The following is a 21,125-nucleotide window of genomic DNA, read 5'->3' as shown; positions in this document are numbered from 1 at the left end:
AAAGAACTCGTTTTTTACATTCTAGCACTGTAGATGGTATTTCACTGCCCATGTAAGTCGTAGCAGAGAGGTGATAAGCGTGTGCCAGTCAGTTTTATGGAACAAGCGCATGAAGACGTGAAAACATTGTAGAAAAGAGTTATTGTATTTGGACGTGCCGATGATCACATTGTGACTGAATTAGCTCAATTTGTTGGTGTACCAGTGAAGACTATCAAACGAGTCTACAGAGAATTGTGTACCAGTCGTAGCGATGTAACGCAGCATAAGAACAGTGGTCGTAAAAGTATCCTAACCGACAGGGACCGGAGAAAAGTGTTATGCCTTGTCATTGACGGTCCGTTTCGCACGAGACAGGAACTCGTGTTGTCGGTTATATCATTTAGTTTCCGAGAAAAATTCTGAACATTTCGAGATAAACGTCTCGATTCTACTGTCTCGCCAAAGAACATTGCTGACAATGGCGTTTTAAGGAGTACATTCTCATTCAAAAGGCCAAAACAAAAACTGCACACAACTGACTGAACGCCTGTAGATGTGTCCGACGAGTCACGATTTCGTGTCTCTTCAATCGATGCAAGGCATCGACAGCAATGGTAGCCCATGCGGTCCTTCAACCAACATGTTGTGAAAGGTTACTGTTCAGTCCACAGGTGTTTCTGTCACTTTTTGGAGGTGTTTTTTGTACCTCGATACGAGCTCACCCATGTTTATTTCGACATTATCAGTGACCATCAGTTACTCTCTGTTCTGTGTCTTCACGATGTGTTCTGCGAACACTTTTGACTTCCAAGATTTCGACGGGTCTGCAAAGTGTACGTTACTGATTTAACCCAAATCTTTGGTAAGTTATCGCATCTTCAGTGGCTCACCAAATAACCTGATGTTAATCCCATAGAAATGTCTGACTACTTACGAGGTTTATTCGGAAAGTAAGGAACTATCGGTTGCGAATTGAAAAATACAGTGAAAATCTGATGTAGCTTTGCACAGATGCGTTAGGCGCTCCCGTCGATCGCATCATGTCGCTCTTTTCAGTTCTAAGATCACAGAGAGAACGTAAAGATGTCTAGAAATTAGAGCCTCCCGCCAAGCATGAGGGCCTGGCGGAAGATTTCTCCTGAATGAAGGTGCTCATGCAGCGTTTTTTATGGGAAGTGTTTGATCAGCCACAATACAGCCCGTAATTGGCTACCCCTGTGGTTCATCTCTGCTCAGATGCACCGCTGGCTGCACTCTAGAGTAGAAAACTGTCGAAAAGCACAGGCGGCTGTCTTATATAACGAGGAAATTTAAAAGTTGGCAAACCGCTATGACAGATGTCTGAGTGGCGACTTTGTAGAGAAGTAACTGGAAGGTGTAGCTAACCGTTGTAAGTAAAACAGTTTTGATTTTCACTGTGGTTTCCATTTCGCGACCTATCGTTCCTTACTTTCCGAATAGCCCTCGTATAACAATAGATCAAAAGCAGCAATCAACAACACCTAACGTTGGTACCTGGACAAGACCAAATCTGCTATGAGCGCCTTAACTTAGATGTGGCCTACTTGGATAAACTTGCAGACTCTCCAACTTCTGTAGTCCTGTCTTCCTCAGTTGCGTGTAATATCACGGTATATTGATAATTTTTACTTATGGACATTGCATTGAAACAAGAGTTCTGTTCATAGTGCTGTGGAATGTGGAAAAAACCGCAAATTGGCATTCATAAGAAGAACAACACAAAAATGCAACAGGAGCATAATATGTAAGAAATTGTCCACGCAACCTGCCACTGATGATGCCTTGCAGAAAATAAAGGCGAAACAAGTATGGCACTAAAATTGTGTTTTATTCAGTTGCTGTCAGACGGTCCATAAGTAAAAATTATCAATATACCATGATATTGCAGACTCTCCCTCGCCAAACTGACTTCATCATTGAGGCTAGAAGCGATGTTAGTTTGAGGTCTACTGGGGGGGGGGGGGGGATATGTTTTTGTCAGCCCTGCTTAATACTTAATACCTACGTCTTTCAGCCGGGATTTTACTTCACCAGCTGTGATGGCTACCGTTATTTTCTGGAGTTACTTGCATTGTTAGTCAGTCACCTGTCCCATAAACAATAGTTACCACGAATTCCCCATTTCACTGTCAAAAATACCAAGTGTTTAGTCACACACTGGCAATGCAAGAACAGTAGTTTTGACTTTAGCTTTAGACGCTATCCGTGAAGGTAACCCCTAACGTGGACAGGGACGTGTGCAGGCGAGAGCGGCAGCTACCAGGAGGCGATGGAGAACGTGGTGCCGCTGCACCCGCTGCGCCACCACCAGCTGCCGCACGGCCACGGCCACCCCCACCAGCACCACACCGCGGACGTGCACCCGTCACCAGGCGCGCTCGACCCCTACCACGACCCGGACGGCTACCCGCTGGACTTCGGGCTGCCGCGCGTGCCTCCACCGCCCCCGCACGCCGCCGCCGTGCCGCCCCCGCACCACCCCTTCATGTACCGCACGCTGCCGCACAGCAGGTCAGTGCGCCACACGGTGCAAACGCATCGCAGTTGCCAGTATTGTTGCTGTCTTGTAACTGTTGATACCTCGTTTTAAGCCTGTACTGCAACGTGCAACTTCGGCTCTACTTGCCATGGCTAATAATTTGAGGTACGTTGGACGTACCAGATGAGCCTGCTTGTACTATGAAACATCTCCACTACCTTTGGCACAGGTAAATTGCTTTGTTCATGACACAACCAATGTTGAATCGCCGCACGGTTGTAACTGCAGTGCAAACATGTAATAAACAGTTTTTCTCAAGTTTACGTCATTTTCGTTACCACCGACGTGATACTTTTGTGTTCAGTGTTTTGATGCAAAGGACAGGCGTGATTAGAAACATAAAGAAGATTGATGAGCTACAAGTCAAAGAAAGCCATATATAAGAAACAAAGGAAATGCTGAAACTTCCTGGCAGATTAAAACTGTGTGCTGGACCGAGACTGGAATTCGGGACCTTTGCTTTTCGCGGGCAAGTGATAGAGCACCCGCCCGCGAAAGGCAAAGGTCACGATTTCGAGTCTCGGTCCGGCACACAGTTTTAATCTGCCAGGAAGTTTCATATCAGCGCACACTCCGCTGCAGAGTGAAAATCTCATTCTGGAAACATCCCCCAGGCTGTGGCTAAGCCATGTCTCCGCAACATCCTTTCTTTCAGGAGTGCTAGTTCTGCAAGGTTCGCAGGAGAGTTTCTGTAATATTTGGGAGGTAGGAGACGAGTTATTGGCAGAAGTGAAGCTGTGGGGACGGGGCGTGAGTCGTGCTTGGGTAGCTCAGATGGACTTGAGCGTGTTGTCTCCATCGGTGCAACGTGGACCACCCTGGGTGACAAAACGCTCAAATATTAAGATGATATTAACCGACTAATAACATCAACATCAATACGTGCCGCCACGGTAGCTCAGCGTGTTCGGTCAGAGGGTTAGCTGCCCACTGTAAAAAAAAAAAAAAAAAAAAAAAAAAAAAAAAAAAAAAAAAAAAAAAAAAAAAAAAAAAAAACTGAGATGTTAGAGCACTTGCCCCCGAAAGGCAAACGTCCCGAGTTGAAGTCTCGGTCCAGCATACAGTTTTAATCTGACTGGAGGAAGTTTCATATCAGCACACACTCCGCTGCCGAGTGAATATCTCATTCTGGAAAGGAAATGCTTTGCTCAAAAGCAGCCGCCACAACACAATGTAGGCTAAGGGCTAAGTTGAACTCTGAATTTAATTAGATGTTGTGCACCACAGTGAAATAATAAAAAAATCGTTTAATTTTGGGTTCCGAACAGCATGGTCTTCACATTCCAGGGAATATTCCTCGACTTCCACCGACCAACAAATTAAAAGCTGAAGAAAAGGACGGCAGCTGATTTAAACAGAGCCAATTTTATTTCTTGTTGTGCCAGTGATGTTAACGCTGTATTCCTTGGTAGTGTTCAGAAATATGTGAGGTGATGGCCCACAAATTCAGTGATTCTTTGGAAGTGAAGCATGGGAGTTACATCTTTAAATAAATTTTTATGTTATTACTTTTTACATGCAAACTTGTTATAAATTTTGCAATGCGTCTTCTGTCAGACGTTACAAATGATGTAAAGCTGTCATAAATTGCATTCCTTCGAATAACGCTGTTTGCAATTTGAATCCTTCATTGTATGCTTCTGTTTTCTTACATTTTCACATTTTCGCAGTGTCAGCTTTTCCCATTTCCAATCTACATTTGCTTGGCCTGACATTAGTAACATTCCTTGTGTGACAGGATGTACACCAAATTTTAAGACTATGTATTTCACGAGGGTCTCCCATAAGTCCAACCCCTCGTCCAAGTCGTGGGAGATGGGCAACGGCACAAAGTAGGGGACTGCCTATAGGGGCGATGTACAGCGGGGACTTCGTGTGCCCCAGGACCGCTACGGTAGCTGAGAAGGCTCTATGGGAATCCTGAAACGTGACGGCTAACGGGGCTCTGGTGAAGCTGCGATAGGCCTAGCAAGCCAGTAGTGGATAAATCAACTGCTTTTAAAAAGGGAACATGCCTTGGATCACGGAACGGATTTAAAGGAAACCGACCAAGCAATGGAAAAGGATTACGAGATGGTTTACGACTGGGCACCTTAAACGTAAGGACTCTAACTGGGAAGTTAGAAGAAATTGTAAAAATGATGGAAAGGAGGAAATTGGACATCTTGGGACTTGCTGAGACTAGGTGGAGAGGAGTTGGTGAAAAACCACTAAGTAAAGGATGTAAACTGTACTGGATAGGGAATGAGAGGGGAAGAAATGGAGTGGCAATAGTGGTCAAAGAGGGTCTGCAGGAGGAGGTGGAAGGTATCAATGATCGAATGATAAAAGCCAGAGTACGAGTGAAAGGAAAAAGCATTGAAATCATCCAAGCATATGCCCCACAGGTGGGGTGTACAAAAAAGGAGGAGGAATTTGAAGATGACATGCAAAAGCAGCTAAATGGAGGTAATCAGATTATAATAGGGGACCTCAATGCACATGTTGGCACAGACAGGAAAGGATTCGAGGAGATAATGGGACCAGAGGGCTGGGGGAACCGAAATAGAGAAGGAAAATTGTTGCTGGAATTCTGCAAGAGGAATGGGCTGACGATCGCAAATTCCTGGTACAAGAAGATAAGTAGTCACAAAATAACTTGGTACAGTGGGGACTGGTCCCAAACTTCAGTAGTAGACTATGTACTAGTGGATAGGCAGATGATGAGCAGCCTCACAGATGTTAAGGTCATTCCATCTGAGGCCTTAGACGGTGACCATCGGCTGTTGGTAGCCACCCTGAGAGAGAAAAAAGATAGGAGGGCAACAGATATACAGGAGAAAAGGTTGAAGACATGGATGCTGAAAGAGGATGAACGGAGGACCCAGTACCAGACACTGATCAGGAAGAAGCTGCCAAAGGAAGATCAGAGAACAGTGGAAGAAGAATGGGGAGATTTTAAGAGGGCCCTAGTTGAGGCAGCTGAGATTGTGTGCGGAAGAACTAGCACAAAGAGGAGAAGTAAGGAAACCCCATGGTGGAACAACATATGTAAAGAGGCAGTACTTCGAAAGAACAAAGCCTTCAGAGAATGGTTCCAGACCCGAACAGAGGAAGCTAGGGTAAAATACAAGGAAAGCAAGAAAGCGGCACAGACCATAGTAAGGGCGGAGAAGAAGAAGTGGATGGAAAAATGGACAAGAATGTTAGAAGAGGACAGTGAAGGGAACAAAAAAGTACTTTACACCATGGTAAGAAATAAGAGGAACGGCAGAAGCGAGTGCCTGAGGATCATGGATAATAATGGAAGAGTTGTGGAGGAAATGCATGAGCTCAAAAAGATTTGGAAGGAGTACTTTGAAGATCTGTTGAATGCCGCCAAGCAGGTAACTAACAGCGATGGAGAGCCTAAGGCAGCAGACGATGATAATAGTGGGGAAATTGATGATCTAACTTGGAATGAAGTGGAAGAAGCCATAAAGAGGATGAAAGGGGGCAAGGCACCAGGTTGGGACGAAGTAACAGTGGATATGATACGAGCAGCAGAAGAAGTAGGAACCCAGTGGCTATACAGAGTGCTGAGGGTGGTGTGGAAGGAGAACAGAATTCCTGAGGATTGGAAGAAAGGAATTATAGTCCCGATCTTCAAGAAAGGGGATAAAAGGAGATGTGAGAACTACAGAGGAATCACCCTGCTATGCCACTGTGGAAAAATCTATGAAAAGATCCTGGAGAAGAGAATAAGAAGCAGTATTGAAAGTAGACTGCAAGAGGAGCAGTACGGTTTCAGACCGGGAAGATCAACAACGGACCTAATATTTGCGGTAAGGCAACTGCAGGAAAGGCACTATGAGTACGGGAAGGACTTAATCATGGCCTTTTTAGATATTGAGAAGGCATATGACAGTATCTGTAGGGACAAGCTCTGGGATGTGCTGAACGCAAAAGGGATAGATGAAGAGATAACACGAAAAGTCAGAAAAATGTATGAGGGAAGTGAGAGTTGTGTGAAAGTGGGGAGGGAACGTACTGCATGGTTCAAGCTGGAAAATGGGCTGCGACAGGGAAGTGCACTTTCGCCTTTATTGTTTATTATTGTTATGGATGAAATCCTACAGCAAGTGTCAGATGCAATTGGAGATCATAAAATGAAAGCAGTGCTTTTTGCCGATGACCTGATGTTATGGGGAAATTGCGAGAAGGAGGTGCAAGAGCAGTTAGATGCATGGGAGGCAACGGCAGCACAATATGGAATGCATTTCTCTGCAGAGAAAAGTGAAATAATTGTCACAACAAGGAAGACGAATAGGCCAAATGTGGATATAACTTGTGGAGGGGAAAAACTACAAGTGGTAGAGAACTTCAAGTACCTGGGAAGCGTGATTGAAAGTAAGGGGGGAAACGCATTGGAAATAAATGAAAGGTGCAGAAAAGCAGGGCAGTTCTACAAATGCATTAGGGGGCTTATTTGGAGCAAGGAGGTGCCACAGAAACCCAAGGGAATTATATACCGAACCTACTTTGTCCCCATATTGGCATACGGAAGTGAGACATGGGTAATGCACAAAAGCGACAAAAGTAGAATACAGGCTAGTGAAATGAAGTTCCAGAGGAGCAGGTTGGGTGTAACAAGACGAGACAGATTGCGAAATGTGTATGTGAGGGAAAGACTAAAGGAGGAACCAGTACAGGACAGGATAGAAAAATCAAGACTGCAGTGGTATGGACACATGAAGAATATGGATGAGGGAAGAGTTCCAAAGAGGATGTTTGATCTGCAACTGGAGGGGAAGAGGCCCAGAGGAAGACCAAGAGATAGATGGGTGAAGGGAGTGAAGGAATGTGTGACGAGAAGAGGAGAGAACTGGACGAAGGTGGAAGAGGGGGAATGGTGGAAAGACAGAACACGATGGAGAGGCATGTGTTCCCGACAGACCCAGCCAGTGGCTGGAAACTGTCCAAGATGAAGAAGAAGTATTTCACGAGGAATGACGTCATTTTAACCATAAGTGGATACATGGTAAAAATGGAAGCAAACTGAAAAATCTTTATAAAACTTAAACGTTTTCTAGCGTGCTATTTGTCCATGTTTTATTATGTAATTACAAGTGCTCTGTGACCTGTCCCTAGATCATTATAAATTACGAAATAAAGAGCACTCAGGGAAGGAAGAATGTGTCGATAGATCGACCGTAGCCTTCAGTGTTAGAGAAACGCCCTTAGATGCCAGTCTGTGCATTTATCGTTTCTATATCTACAGTATAAAGTACGATAACACCCGCTCCGCAAAAGGAACTGTGTGTTGCGTATTTGAAAAAAAAAGAAAGAAAAAAAGGAGAAAGAGGTTGATTGCCATCAAATGTGCTACTTGTCTGTATCTATGGATTATTCCCCCAGATGGCGCAACACATTCGCACTGGTAGCACCAGTCTGAAAAGACAGAATATCTATGAAGAGACAGATTGCCTTAAGGTGTGCCAGTCTTGCTCAGTTAAATAGGGCTGACTGACTTTTTAGCGAGAGCATCAAATACATACATATTTTTACACTGTGGCACAACGTCGGTCATATTGTGGACTTCTGAATTGCGGCCAACAAGTTGGTACGCTGAAAGTTTCAACAGTTCATGAGCTTCGTTGGTTCACGGTCGTCGCGTCGGATAAAGTTGCGAAAGCTGCAAAATATTTCAACAAGACCACTTGTCATCTTCAGGTGCTTACTGACGTGTTGCTGGTTTTTTCGCATTACTGAATTTGAATTACCCTCTTGGAAGGGCTGGCAACAGCATAGGCTCTGCTCTTCAGCCGAGAGACAGTAAGTACATAACAGGAAGACATTTCAAATAACATGAAGTGGACAATATAGCTGAACATCTATATAAAAAGGGGAACATTATGGAAAAGAGCGTACAGAAGGGGGTGACTGTAAAAATGGAGATAAAAATCTAAAAAAATGTATATTACACATGACACACACACTGTAACGCGACGGTCCTGAACTACTAAAGCAGTTATTCCTTCTGGAAAGTCTCTAGCAGCACAGCAGCTCAGTAGTTTCAATTTTTTGTAGTTCTGAAAGTCTTCATTAATTTTCTAACTTCTACATTGACTATCCTGCCTACAAATATGAGTAGAAGTATGCTCGAAATCTTAAAATATTCATCTCACTGAGTTTATAGAATGAAATTTTCACTCTACAGCGGAGTGTGCGCTGATATGAAACTTTCATATCAGCGCACACTCCGCTGTAGAGTGAAAATTTCGTTCTAGAAACATCTCCCAGGCTGTGGTTAAGCAATGTCTCCGAAATATCCTTTCTTTCAGGAGTGCTAGTTCTGCAAGGTTTGCAGGAGAGCTACTGTAAAGTTTGGAAGGTAGGAGACGAGGTACTGGCAGAAGTAAACTGTGAGGACGGGACGTGAGTCGTGCTTGGGTAGCTCAGTTGGTAGAGCACTTGCCCGCGAAAGGCAAAAGTCCCGAGTTCGAGTCTCGGTCCGACACACAGTTTTAATCTGCCAGGAAGTTTCGTCTCACCAAGTTATTTAAATTCTCAACCAGGACAATGTTCCCATATTTGCCACACATCTAGAGCAAAGAGGGTATCGTGCTGCCAACCACTCAGTTGCCTTTATTTCCACCTCAAGAGTGCGAACGTCCAGTGAAGCCACGTGACGTCCGTCAAGTCAGCGTCAACGATCACGTACATGGTTTGGTAAACCCTCGTCGCCAGTTTTGTAAAGGCCTCGTTGCTGCTTCTGTGGAGATCGAGTTTGTGAGCTCCTGAAACGGCTTTCGGAGCAGTCCATCGCTAAGAGAATTTCTCCCTACCTCTATTACACAGCTATATCCCCAGATCATGTAACAGGATAGGAGAACGAAGCTTTTACAACACTCCATCAAATTAGTAACAACGTCATACAAATGAATTGAAAGATCTACTTACTTAGTTGAAATATAAAGTCTAGAACACTGCTAGTAATATAACACAAAGAGGACCTCAATTGCTTAGTGCAGATAATTATAGGTAAACTTCACATTACATAGCAAATGCAATTTATAACGACTGTGTGTTCATTTTAAGAGATCACTGTCTAACAAGGGAATGGGCCTACAAGACATGGCCAAACCTAACCTGAAATTCTTTACGTGAAAAAACAACGAAAGAAATATGCTGCCAAAATCTTAGCTGCTAAGAGGCATAGCAAGTATTTTGTAAGAAATATTGAAGTTACACATTTTTGCCACGCTAAGGGCAGCTTATAATAACGTTTTGTACAGCCCTACCCGCGTAGCGTGCGACTCGGCGAATCACTCTACACGGAATTGCAACGCTATCTCTCCTTAGCACTGGTCCAAAATGTACCTAGTATGTCGGCTGCCATTTTTCCTTGGCTTCTCATTACCATTGAGGGGAAATGTATAAACAGAACACTAATTACTGACGTCGGGAATCATATCAAGATGTCACACAGCTAGCGTTTCCACTGGGTGTGTAAGGTCTAATGGTCATCCTCTTTTTAGTTTTTGTTTGCTCTAAAACAAAAATTGTCCAGCGGCAAAGGGCAAGCTTCGTGATCCAGAGAGCGTGCGATCAAATCCCGTCCCGACCACAACTTTTTCACTATGATTTTTAACCGCATTCACTTCTCACAGATGTTGGAGTGGCCACTAAAGACATGTGGTTCGGATTCCACGTTAAGCTGCAGGTTTACAATTTCCGGTTAGGTAACTGGGGAAGGTAGCTGCATAGGAGTCCAATTGAAAGACCCGCAAGAGGCCTACCGGCTACACCAGAAAGAATTCCCTTTTGCTCCAGCTCGTTAGCTTGTTTTCTAGATTAAACTATACAAACATTTTTTGAATAACTTCATATCCGCAGTTCAATTCTTGCACATGTAATTCTGGCAATTTTTGCACATGTAATTGTGACGAATGTCGCTAGCAGAGAAAATTAAATCATGGCAGAGTTTGATGTCACAGACGACTTCCACCATTGAGGAATTGTAATTTGTTGAAATGAAATGTGCTTTGTTGTACTAAATTTTACAGCAATTCCTCTAGACCATTCCTTATAATAATGTTTGAACGTTGTACATTTGACTACCAGTGAAACAATTCCTTGTTTATTCCCTGTAGTCGTAACAAAAATGTGAAGTGTCTATTGGGTGACAAAAACAAACATTTGTTCTTGAACCAGGCGTACTGTACGAAGGAAAACCTGATGCACTCAGGCATTTTATTTACGCAGAACTGGGGTGGAGTCAGAAATGGTCCCGGACGTTGTTCTGCATACTGCGCTGCATACCAGGTATACCTGATCAAATTCGTAAGGCTGATGAACCTGAAATGAGAGAGTGGTATGGGAAATTATGTTGTCTGATGTTTTCCTGAAACATTCTTTCCACTGTCAAAAAAATTTTTTATCGAGAGGTTGAATCGCACTAGCAGTTCCAGGTGGAATCCACATTAAATCTATAGATTTTTCGTCGTACTCCACAAAAACAGAGGCGCTGTTATGTCCAGACCGTGAATTCAACAAAAGCAATGAATTAATTTCTGCTGAAGGTAGGAATACGTTTCGAACGAAATGTTGAAAATTATTCTTTTGCATTTTTCCAGATTTTGATACTTGATTACAAGATTTTTACAACTAGATAGGCAATTTTTTTGTTCTAATTTGCCTTGCCGTTCTTGAAGACAGATATGCAGCTGCGTTAACGGTAAACCACTCATACGTATCACTGGCTTTATCGTATATGAATGTGTCATTTCTTTCATTGATTGGCCAACCGACTCCATCATTTTTCCAGCCGAAAATGGTAAAGTGCTGTGGTGCTGTGAGCACGCAGTTCTCTCATGAAATCGTTGTAAACAGCAGTTGCGGGGATAACAGCAAGTTTCGTCTTTAGTCATCTATGAATTTCTCTACAGCATTGTCAATCACTGGCAGCCGCTGTACATGTTTACGTGACGTAAGCTTGGTAATTTTTAGACTTCCTATTCTGTACCATTTCTTGAACCTGCGTAGCTAGGTCGACGAAGCCTGGAAATTAGCAATATTCATGCCAGATGCCCCGAGAAGTTCTAAATCTTTAGAACAGTTTTTCATTCTGATGGTCTCGTGTTTCCTTCTTGCGCATATTTCTTAATACATGTAATTTATTCCTTCACTTGTACTGTTCACGCTACGATTTTAGGAAGCAAAAACGCGTTTACACACTGCGTAGCTTCAAGCGTATCTTCCCTCCCTCGTTTAACCAATATTTCACCGACTTTTCTTTGTCACTGAAAGCTGTTGTAGTAAGTGCTTTCTTAGGCTTGGAAGGTATTCTTCTTCAGAACTTTTACTGGCACAACTGACGTCGTCCAAACCTTAGTTCATGGAATCGTCACAGTTATTTTCTGTTTCTTCTATCATATCCCCGATTTCAAAAGAAATGGCGATACCATTCGAATGAATGTCAAGGAAATCAACTAACAAATGACACATATGCTCGTCCTCAGGAGAAGTAGGTGATTTCGGCTGGAAACCACGTTCTTCACATTGCATCACTGCTAAATTGAGAACGTTAATTGGATTCTACAGTACTGTGAAACTTAAAGAAGAAAAAGGTATAATTAGCAGGCATGCCTTACGAAAGCACAATAAATATTAATTCAGCTTTATCGGTATTGTCAGTACTTAGTAATACTGCAAAAAGCAACTGATAGTGTGTGATAGATGTTACTTGAGTGGTTAATTCAAGAGAATAGTAACTGTGTTCTGTAGTGCCAGAGAAACTATCAGCGAACAGTAAGCTGAAACGTCCTTTACATCTACATTTCTACCGCCGCCAGGCTCGCAACGAATTTGGCAATTTTCAGATTTCTTTTCAATATTTGCAGTGCGTCTTAGTAGCTAAACTCCTAACAGTGTATTTCTTTCGTTGTCTTATTTCTGTGTAAAAATTTCAAGGTAGGTTTCGACATGTCTTAATGGACCATTCCCTTGTATGTCAGCCCTGGACGTTGATGTATAACCAAGTGGGCGAGAGCTGCTCTCCTATCTTCCGAGTAGGCTTCTGTCCGTTGTCGTCCGGTCATTGGCGGATTGTACTCGCCAGCAACTGCCCGAAGCGAAGTCGATTCTTCATCCTCAACGCCCTTGGTGCTGGTGGAACTCGAGAAATTGGCACCAGCTCGCATGATTGCGCCTGTGGCTCTTTTTACCTGGCTGTGTCTTGTTCGGACGACACAACACATGGTATTGAAGTATTCGAACCAATAGCAAGGTCTCTCATGCGCTGTCAACGGGATAGTAATAATTTAGTCGACAACAACCAGGAAACATTAAACTTCCTGGCAGATTAAAACTGTGTGCCCGACCGAGACTCGAACTCGGGACCTTTGCCTTTCGCGGGGAAGCGCTCTACCATCTGAGCTACCGAAGCACGACTCACGCCCGGTACTCACAGCTTTACTTCTGCCAGTATCTCGTCTCCAATCTCATTCAGGAAACATTAAAGTTTGTGTAGTATGGCTGGTTACACATCTAGTTGCCACAAGCGAGTTTTCAAGAACCGAAATGCAAGAGGTGCAGCCTCGGTGAACAACTGAACAACAAAGAGGGAACCAGTCGGATGGTTTGGTGCAAGTCATGATTGCACTCTCACATTAGCAACTACACTCCTGGAAATGGAAAAAAGAACACATTGACACCGGTGTGTCAGACCCACCATACTTGCTCCGGACACTGCGAGAGGGCTGTGCAAGCAATGATCACACGCACGGCACAGCGGACACACCAGGAACCGCGGTGTTGGCCGTCGAATGGCGCTAGCTGCGCAGCATTTGTACACCGCCGCCGTCAGTGTCAGCCAGTTTGCCGTGGCATACGGAGCTCCATCGCAGTCTTTAACACTGGTAGCATGCCGCGACAGCGTGGACTTGAACCGTATGTGCAGTTGACGGACTTTGAGCGAGGGCGTATAGTGGGCATGCGGGAGGCCGGGTGGACGTACCGCCGAATTGCTCAACACGTGGGGCGTGAGGTCTCCACAGTACATCGATGTTGTCGCCAGTGGTCGGCGGAAGGTGCACGTGCCCGTCGACCTGGGACCGGACCGCAGCGACGCACGGATACACGCCAAGACCGTAGGATCCTACGCAGTGCCGTAGGGGACCGTACCACCGCCACTTCCCAGCAAATTAGGGACACTGTTGCTCCTGGGGTATCGGCAAGGACCATTCGCAACCGTCTCCATGAAGCTGGGCTACGGTCCCGCACACCGTTAGGCCGTCTTCCGCTCACGCCCCAGCATCGTGCAGCCCGCCTCCAGTGGTGTCGCGACAGGCGTGAATGGAGGGACGAATGGAGACGTGTCGTCTTCAGCGATGAGAGTCGCTTCTGCCTTGGTGCCACTGATGGTCGTATGCGTGTTTGGCGCCGTGCAGGTGAGCGCCACATTCAGGACTGCATACGACCGAGGCACACAGGGCCAACACCCGGCATCATGGTGTGGGGAGCGATCTCCTACACTGGCCGTACACCACTGGTGATCGTCGAGGGGACACTGAATAGTGCACGGTACATCCAAACCGTCATCGAACCCATCGTTCTACCATTCCTAGACCGCCAAGGGAACTTGCTGTTCCAACAGGACAATGCACGTCCGCATGTATCCCTTGCCACCCAACGTGCTCTAGAAGGTGTAAGTCAACTACCCTGGCCAGCAAGATCTCCGGATCTGTCCCCCACTGGGTATGTTTGGGACTGGATGAAGCGTCGTCTCACGCGGTCTGCACGTCCAGCACGAACGCTGGTCCAACTGAGGCGCCAGGTGGAAATGGCATGGCAAACCGTTCCACAGGACTACATCCAGCATCTCTACGATCGTCTCCATGGGAGAATAGCAGCCTGCATTGCTGCGAAAGGTGGATATACACTGTACTAATGCCGACATTGTGCATGCTCTGTTGCCTGTGTCTATGTGCCTGTGGTTCTTTCAGTGTGATCATGTGATGTATCTGACCCCAGGAATGTGTCAATAAAGTTTCCCCTTCCTGGGACAATGAATTCACGGTGTTCTTATTTCAATTTCCAGGAGTGTACATTCAGAACTGAGTTTGTGAGTTGCTTTCAGAACGTGACTTTTGATACAGAACATCGAAACTGATACCTTGAGAGGCTGTCTGTTCGATTTAAATTCAAATCAGTAGGTGGAAAAAAGTCAGTGGGAAGAAATACACTCCTGGAAATGGAAAAAAGAACACATTGACACCGGTGTGTCAGACCCACCATACTTGCTCCGGACACTGCGAGAGGGCTGTACAAGCAATGATCACACGCACGGCACAGCGGACACACCAGGAACCGCGGTGTTGGCCGTCGAATGGCGCTAGCTGCGCAGCATTTGTGCTCCGCCGCCGTCAGTGTCAGCCAGTTTGCCGTGGCATACGGAGCTCCATCGCAGTCTTTAACACTGGTAGCATGCCACGACAGCGTGGACGTGAACCGTATGTGCAGTTGACGGACTTTGAGCGAGGGCGTATAGTGGGCATGCGGGAGGCCGGGTGGACGTACCGCCGAATTGCTCAACACGTGGGGCGTGAGGTCTCCACAGTACATCGATGTTGTCGCCAGTGGTCGGCGGAATGTGCACGTGCCCGTCGACCTGGGACCGGACCGCAGCGACGCACGGATGCACGCCAAGACCGTAGGATCCTACGCAGTGCCGTAGGGGACCGCACCGCCACTTCCCAGCAAATTAGGGACACTGTTGCTCCTGGGGTATCGGCGAGGACCATTCGCAACCGTCTCCATGAAGCTGGGCTACGGTCCCGCACACCGTTAGGCCGTCTTCCGCTCACGCCCCAACATCGTGCAGCCCGCCTCCAGTGGTGTCGCGACAGGCGTGAATGGAGGGACGAATGGAGACGTGTCGTCTTCAGCGATGAGAGTCGCTTCTGCCTTGGTGCCAATGATGGTCGTATGCGTGTTTGGCGCCGTGCAGGTGAGCGCCACAATCAGGACTGCATACGACCGAGGCACACAGGGCCAACACCCGGCATCATGGTGTGGGGAGCGATCTCCTACACTGGCCGTACACCACTGGTCATCGTCGAGGGGACACTGAATAGTGCACGGTACATCCTAACCGTCATCGAACCCATCGTTCTACCATTCCTAGACCGGCAAGGGAACTTGCTGTTCCAACAGGACAATGCACGTCCGCATGTATTCCGTGCCACCCAACGTGCTCTAGAAGGTGTAAGTCAACTACCCTGGCCAGCAAGATCTCCGGATCTGTCCCCCATTGAGCATGTTTGGGACTGGATGAAGCGTCGTCTCACGCGGTCTGCACGTCCAGCACGAACGCTGGTCCAACTGAGGCGCCAGGTGGAAATGGTATGGCAAGCCGTTCCACAGGACTACATCCAGCATCTCTACGATCGTCTCCATGGGAGAATAGCAGCCTGCATTGCTGCGAAAGGTGGATATACACTGTACTAGTGCCGACATTGTGCATGCTCTGTTGCCTGTGTCTATGTGCCTGTGGTTCTGTCAGTGTGATCATGTGATGTATCTGACCCCAGGAATGTGTCAATAAAGTTTCCCCTTCCTGGGACAATGAATTCACGGTGTTCTTATTTCAATTTCGAGGAGTGTAGTTTATAATCTAACTTTGCCGGCGAAGGAGAAACAACCCACCAATTTTCTAGGTAAGCAACGATTTAAATTTAGAGGCAATGTATGTCCAGTAGACGTACCTGCAATAGGCCTAATGTTGGTATAGCTTAACGCACAGTACTGTAGTTTGCGAGACAAGCAGTTGGGTGACACAAATATCATCCATGTGACTGATTAACAACCACCGATCTGGTACAACTTGACGGGTATGGTATTTACGTGATTTTTAACCATCCTTTGCGCAAACACTACAATATATGTAGCACCCCAACTGAAGAAAAGAAGCGATATTACAAACGTTTCCCTAAGTGCTTGTTAAATGTATTAAAAAAGTATTAAGTATTCAGTTAGTCAATCTCAAGTAAGTCACGATAATATCGCTACTATGTACTGCCTCAGCACTTCGTAGGGTACGTATAATCCTGAGACATCCCTAGATCCTCGACATTCAGTATTTACAGACAAGAACCAATACATCTTTTCTATGTAAGAATGCATGAAGGAATGTTCTTTCGTCCCTCCATTAGCTCAAAAACAGATTTCTGTCCATGAAGCAATCCCATATACAGGTTCAGAAAGATTTAGCTATGGGTATTGGTTGTACTCGTACGGGTAATGTCACTGACATAGAAAATAACAATGTATGATTTTTTTTACATTAATTTGTGATCTTTTGTAATGTGGATTCTTTTGTAACATGTGTCCATCAATAAATATAAATTGTCGAAATCAGGTCTTTCTTTATGAAACAAATTGTAGGTCTATGTCCTTGTTGAAAATAATTCTTTCCTTAAATTTTTTACAACACTTTTAATAAAAAAACACATCATGCATTTACTTGTCGACTGGGATTAGAATCGTATCATGCGTCTGTAGACAACACAGTAGAAAAATTAGCTTTAGATACAGAAAAAAGAGAAAGATTATGACTATTGTCAGTTACTGAAAGGCTGATTACGTGCGAATAAGCTGCCTCTTATATTATGTTTGATGCACACGTTTTGAAGTACGCATGTGTAATTTTTCGAGCTCATCCACCGGTAACTTCATAACGCTATTCCTCTCTGAATGCCTCTCTAACATAACAGATCTGTTTTAAAGTGTTTGACGTTCACTGTAGTCCGGATGAAATGTCAAGGGTCAGTGCCAAGCACCACAGTTTGTTAGAGATGACAGAAGTTGGATACAGCGCCTAGGAACCACACAATTTGGAAAATGTACTTGCTGCTGCGGTTACATAAAACTTTCTCACGTTAACAGGATGACCGAGACTGCAATAGCGAGTACTGAACATGGTGCGTGGTCTTTGCCAGTGTCCAAAAGCTTCGCTTTACAAGGCGCAATTGACTACAGAGAGTCAGATGTTTCCGAAGTCCTCCCTTCGCAGTTTACTGAGGAACACTTTCCATAATAAATGTTTGTTTCTTATAACTGAACGCTGCTGTCCGCATTGGAGTGTTACTAACAATTTCAGTTGTCACCTTATCCTGTAGTTTCAAAAACTATTGAAATGAAAGGATCATCTTACAAGTTATAATTAACAGGGAACTGGCATTGTTTTAAATCATTTTTTGGGCGGTTTCCATTCTTTTGCAATTTATTACACACCTCAAGATAGAGCACAATGGGTCCCGCATTGACTCCTAGTGTAATAAGTCAGGTTTCCCCTTTGCTGTAACCATTTATTTTATTTCGCTTTAACCCTAGGATTCAGTGGAGTTCTACTGAAATCGAGACAGAGCGTTGCGGCAGTTACACGAAAAGAGTATGGGTAGTGGCAGATTCGTGTATGATCTGTGTGGTATGGAAAATTGCGCCCAAAGGCTGCTACTACAACGTCACTAAATCGAATGTTACTCTGCCGCTCCCGAAAGCATAGTTACGATAACCCACCGTAGACTATATCAAACTGCATGTTGCGATGTACTGAACGTTGGAACATGCGATACTTAATAGTCACGGAAATGGCTAGCCAACCACAGCCAAGGTGATGTTTTGTTGCCACACTATGAAAAATAATTCGCTACTTTGGTTACTAGTGAACTACATGTAATATTCGGTGCGAAGCCTCGATTATTATTGTAGATCACAAGGTAGTCTCTAGCGGATACTGTGATCACAGTAAAAGAGACGATAGCTAGTAAGTAGAAAACTCTGTTTCGGACGAAACTCGCATGAATACTTCAGTGTCGCTGTAACTTCCAACTGATTAGTAATTTTAAGTAATCCATTGTCGTCCAGGTGTAGATCTAGGGCCTCCATCTCAGTTTACTAATAAAATGTGGATGACGTCTTCCAGTCAGCTGGCTTCATGTTTGCTGTTTACGTCTGCAGTGTCACAGACTTCCGAGTGTCATAGCTCCATCTTCAGATATAGGTTTTACAATCCATTCAATTAGCTATGGAATTCAGCGATCAAATCATACACCATACACAAGGAAGTTATATTGTGCTAGACGACAACAGATACACTGATGTCAGGATAGTTATGAATGTCCGACAAACAAACGGTGTTGAGAGGCATGTAAGTCAACAGACATTTTATAAGACAGGTGATCGGCAATATATATGAATACAGTGTTATTGTTAAATACAAACACATTTGTTTCCGACGAAATCTGTTAGATATAAATATGATTGTCACGCCTAATTAAACTATTATCGGAAATAAACTGTCTCTACCTAGACATAAATGACGTTCTTTCCAGTCAGTATTATTCTTTCCAGTTAGTACATCTGTTGTGAGGTTGCACGGTATACATTCTCTGAGAAAGTTCCTTTTTTGCTACCTGAATTCCGTAGCTAATTGACTAGATAACTAAATGGATGTGTGAAGATGGAGCGATAACACTCTGAAATAGGTAGCATATTGCTCATTATTGGAATACGTCAAACATATACAGTAGTTCAGGAAAATATAATGAAGACGTCAGTTACCGCTGAAATGATTTCTTAATACTCGTTTATTTTCCGACACAATTTTGTACGATTTGAACAAGAAATTATCTAAGATGGGGACATATAAGCTGATTTGCCGAAGTCTTTATTAGCATTTTCAGTAAGATGATATGTTTTGTAGGCTATGATGTCTCTGTCGACAAAGCTTTCCAGTCCAGACACGTTTGACACACCTGTACCACCACGTACAATTGCTACTGTTAACCAGCCATTCCCATGTGAAAATGTGTCATTCAAATCAATGCTGAAATTCAGTCTGCAACCACAAAACACAGATGGTCCATCTAGCAATGCGTGTGCGGCTACAGATTTGATTGCATTTTTCTTCTTGTCAGCGGCGGCTGTTGACATTTCGACGTCTTCTATGGTCTTATTTACTGTCTGTCTTGCGCGACGCCTCCACCGCCTTCTATACGGCATCTTGGCAGCGTTCAATGCAGTTGCGTGTGCGACAGCAGCAGCGTAACTGATTGTCCTGGCCTTATTACATACTACATGTCTCAGGCACGTTCGGTGGCCGACATATCATGCGAACGTGCAGGCCAGGGAAGAAGTGGTACGTGTCGTTCATCGAAGAAGTTTTACACATTTTTCATCACTTGCTGAAATATGGCATGTAGAGCTGCCTGCGCAGGAGACGATGTCTCGGTTCCAAAACCTCACTGATAGCGATTGCTATTCACATTGCTCTCAGTACAGAGCTGGCAAGATACGAGTAGCATATTATAGGCAGAGATGTCCCACATCAGCTGGATTTTATCAGACGTCTGAACACACAGCCATGGATGCAAGGCGTTGACACTTTGTTGTATTCAGAAGTGCAAAGTGATTTTAAGCTTGACGCGGTACAGGAAAACATATACTCCAGATTACGTTTCTACAACTTTATTTTATTCCATTTTAAGTACTTACCACAGTTTTATCGTTGTTTCTGCAGATGGATCCCAGCAAGAGAATGTCATCAGTTGTTCCACCGTTTTCCCTGCTAGGGTTTTCAAAGTACGTCTTCAGCCACCGTTTTTAAATTATGATGCAGAACTCTATGGCATTATGATGGCAATGGAGATGATTCACAGACATCACAATACGAGTTTTCTTGTCTGTTCATACTCGCTCAGTGTACTATAGGCACTTCACCAAATGTATCCAGTAGACAAGCTGATTCAGCTCACCCATTACTCCCTACAGCTGCTCCAACTCCATGGCAAGGATGTGAGCTTTTGCTATCTACCTGGCCACAGCGGGATACAGGAAAACGACATGGGCACAAAGCGGACAAGGAAGGATGTAGGGATGGTGTTGCCGTCATTGTCCCAGCCCGTTGAACACCGTCATCTTATTTTCTGACAGGAGCATCACGCATGGGAGACTGAATGGTTGAAGATGACAGAAAACAAACTGCGGTTGTCCAAATCAACCACACAGCCATGGCGGACTTAATGTCAGCTTCACCGCTGGAAGGAGGTTCTGCTTACCAGGCTGCGCATCTGATATCACTTTAACACGAGGCTTCCTCCTCTGTCGGGAGGATCGACAACTCTGTGAGGCTTTTGGTATGCCACTATCAGTCCAGCATATTTTGGCAACGCGTGTCTTGTATACTGATATCAGAGCAGCCCTCACTTCCGATGGATATCTGGCCACCATCCTCGCCGAACTGATTCTAGTGCTGCAAAAGTTGCGACATTTAGTAAGCTATCAGGCTTCATCCCTAAATAGGTGGTGAAGGGAGGCAGACCTTAATGCATATTAAACTGCTCCTCATGTGGAGGCAGCCATCATTCCCATCCATGAGATTGGCATGCTGCCTTTTCGTCAGGGCGCTGATGATCGTGATGTTGATCGCTCTGACCTATGACCATCATCATCATCCGAAATCATCATACGTGAGGTTTTCGCGCTAACCAGCTCAATAATACAATGTGCCATATTGAATTCACTACGGTAGCGTCTAACGCGTAGGCGGCGCACAGTGAAA

The 21,125-nt window shown here is 44.8% G+C and overlaps 1 protein-coding gene across 1 annotated transcript in view; it reads left to right on the top strand.

Annotated features, from left to right (window-relative positions):
• The window catches only part of LOC124803218 (leucine-rich repeat-containing protein 24-like), a 66,966-nt gene that overhangs the window by 35,071 nt on the left and 10,770 nt on the right, over positions 1-21,125 (top strand). The window contains exon 3 of the mRNA XM_047264398.1: positions 2,247-2,430. Coding sequence (XP_047120354.1) covers positions 2,247-2,430 — 184 coding nt within the window. The remainder of the gene's footprint in view (positions 1-2,246; positions 2,431-21,125) is intronic.

This window comes from Schistocerca piceifrons, chromosome 6, assembly GCF_021461385.2.
Source record: "Schistocerca piceifrons isolate TAMUIC-IGC-003096 chromosome 6, iqSchPice1.1, whole genome shotgun sequence".
Taxonomy (NCBI): Eukaryota; Metazoa; Arthropoda; class Insecta; order Orthoptera; family Acrididae; genus Schistocerca; species Schistocerca piceifrons.
The sequence above is the reverse complement of the archived record's forward strand: the minus strand, read 5'-3'. Positions and strand labels throughout refer to the sequence as shown.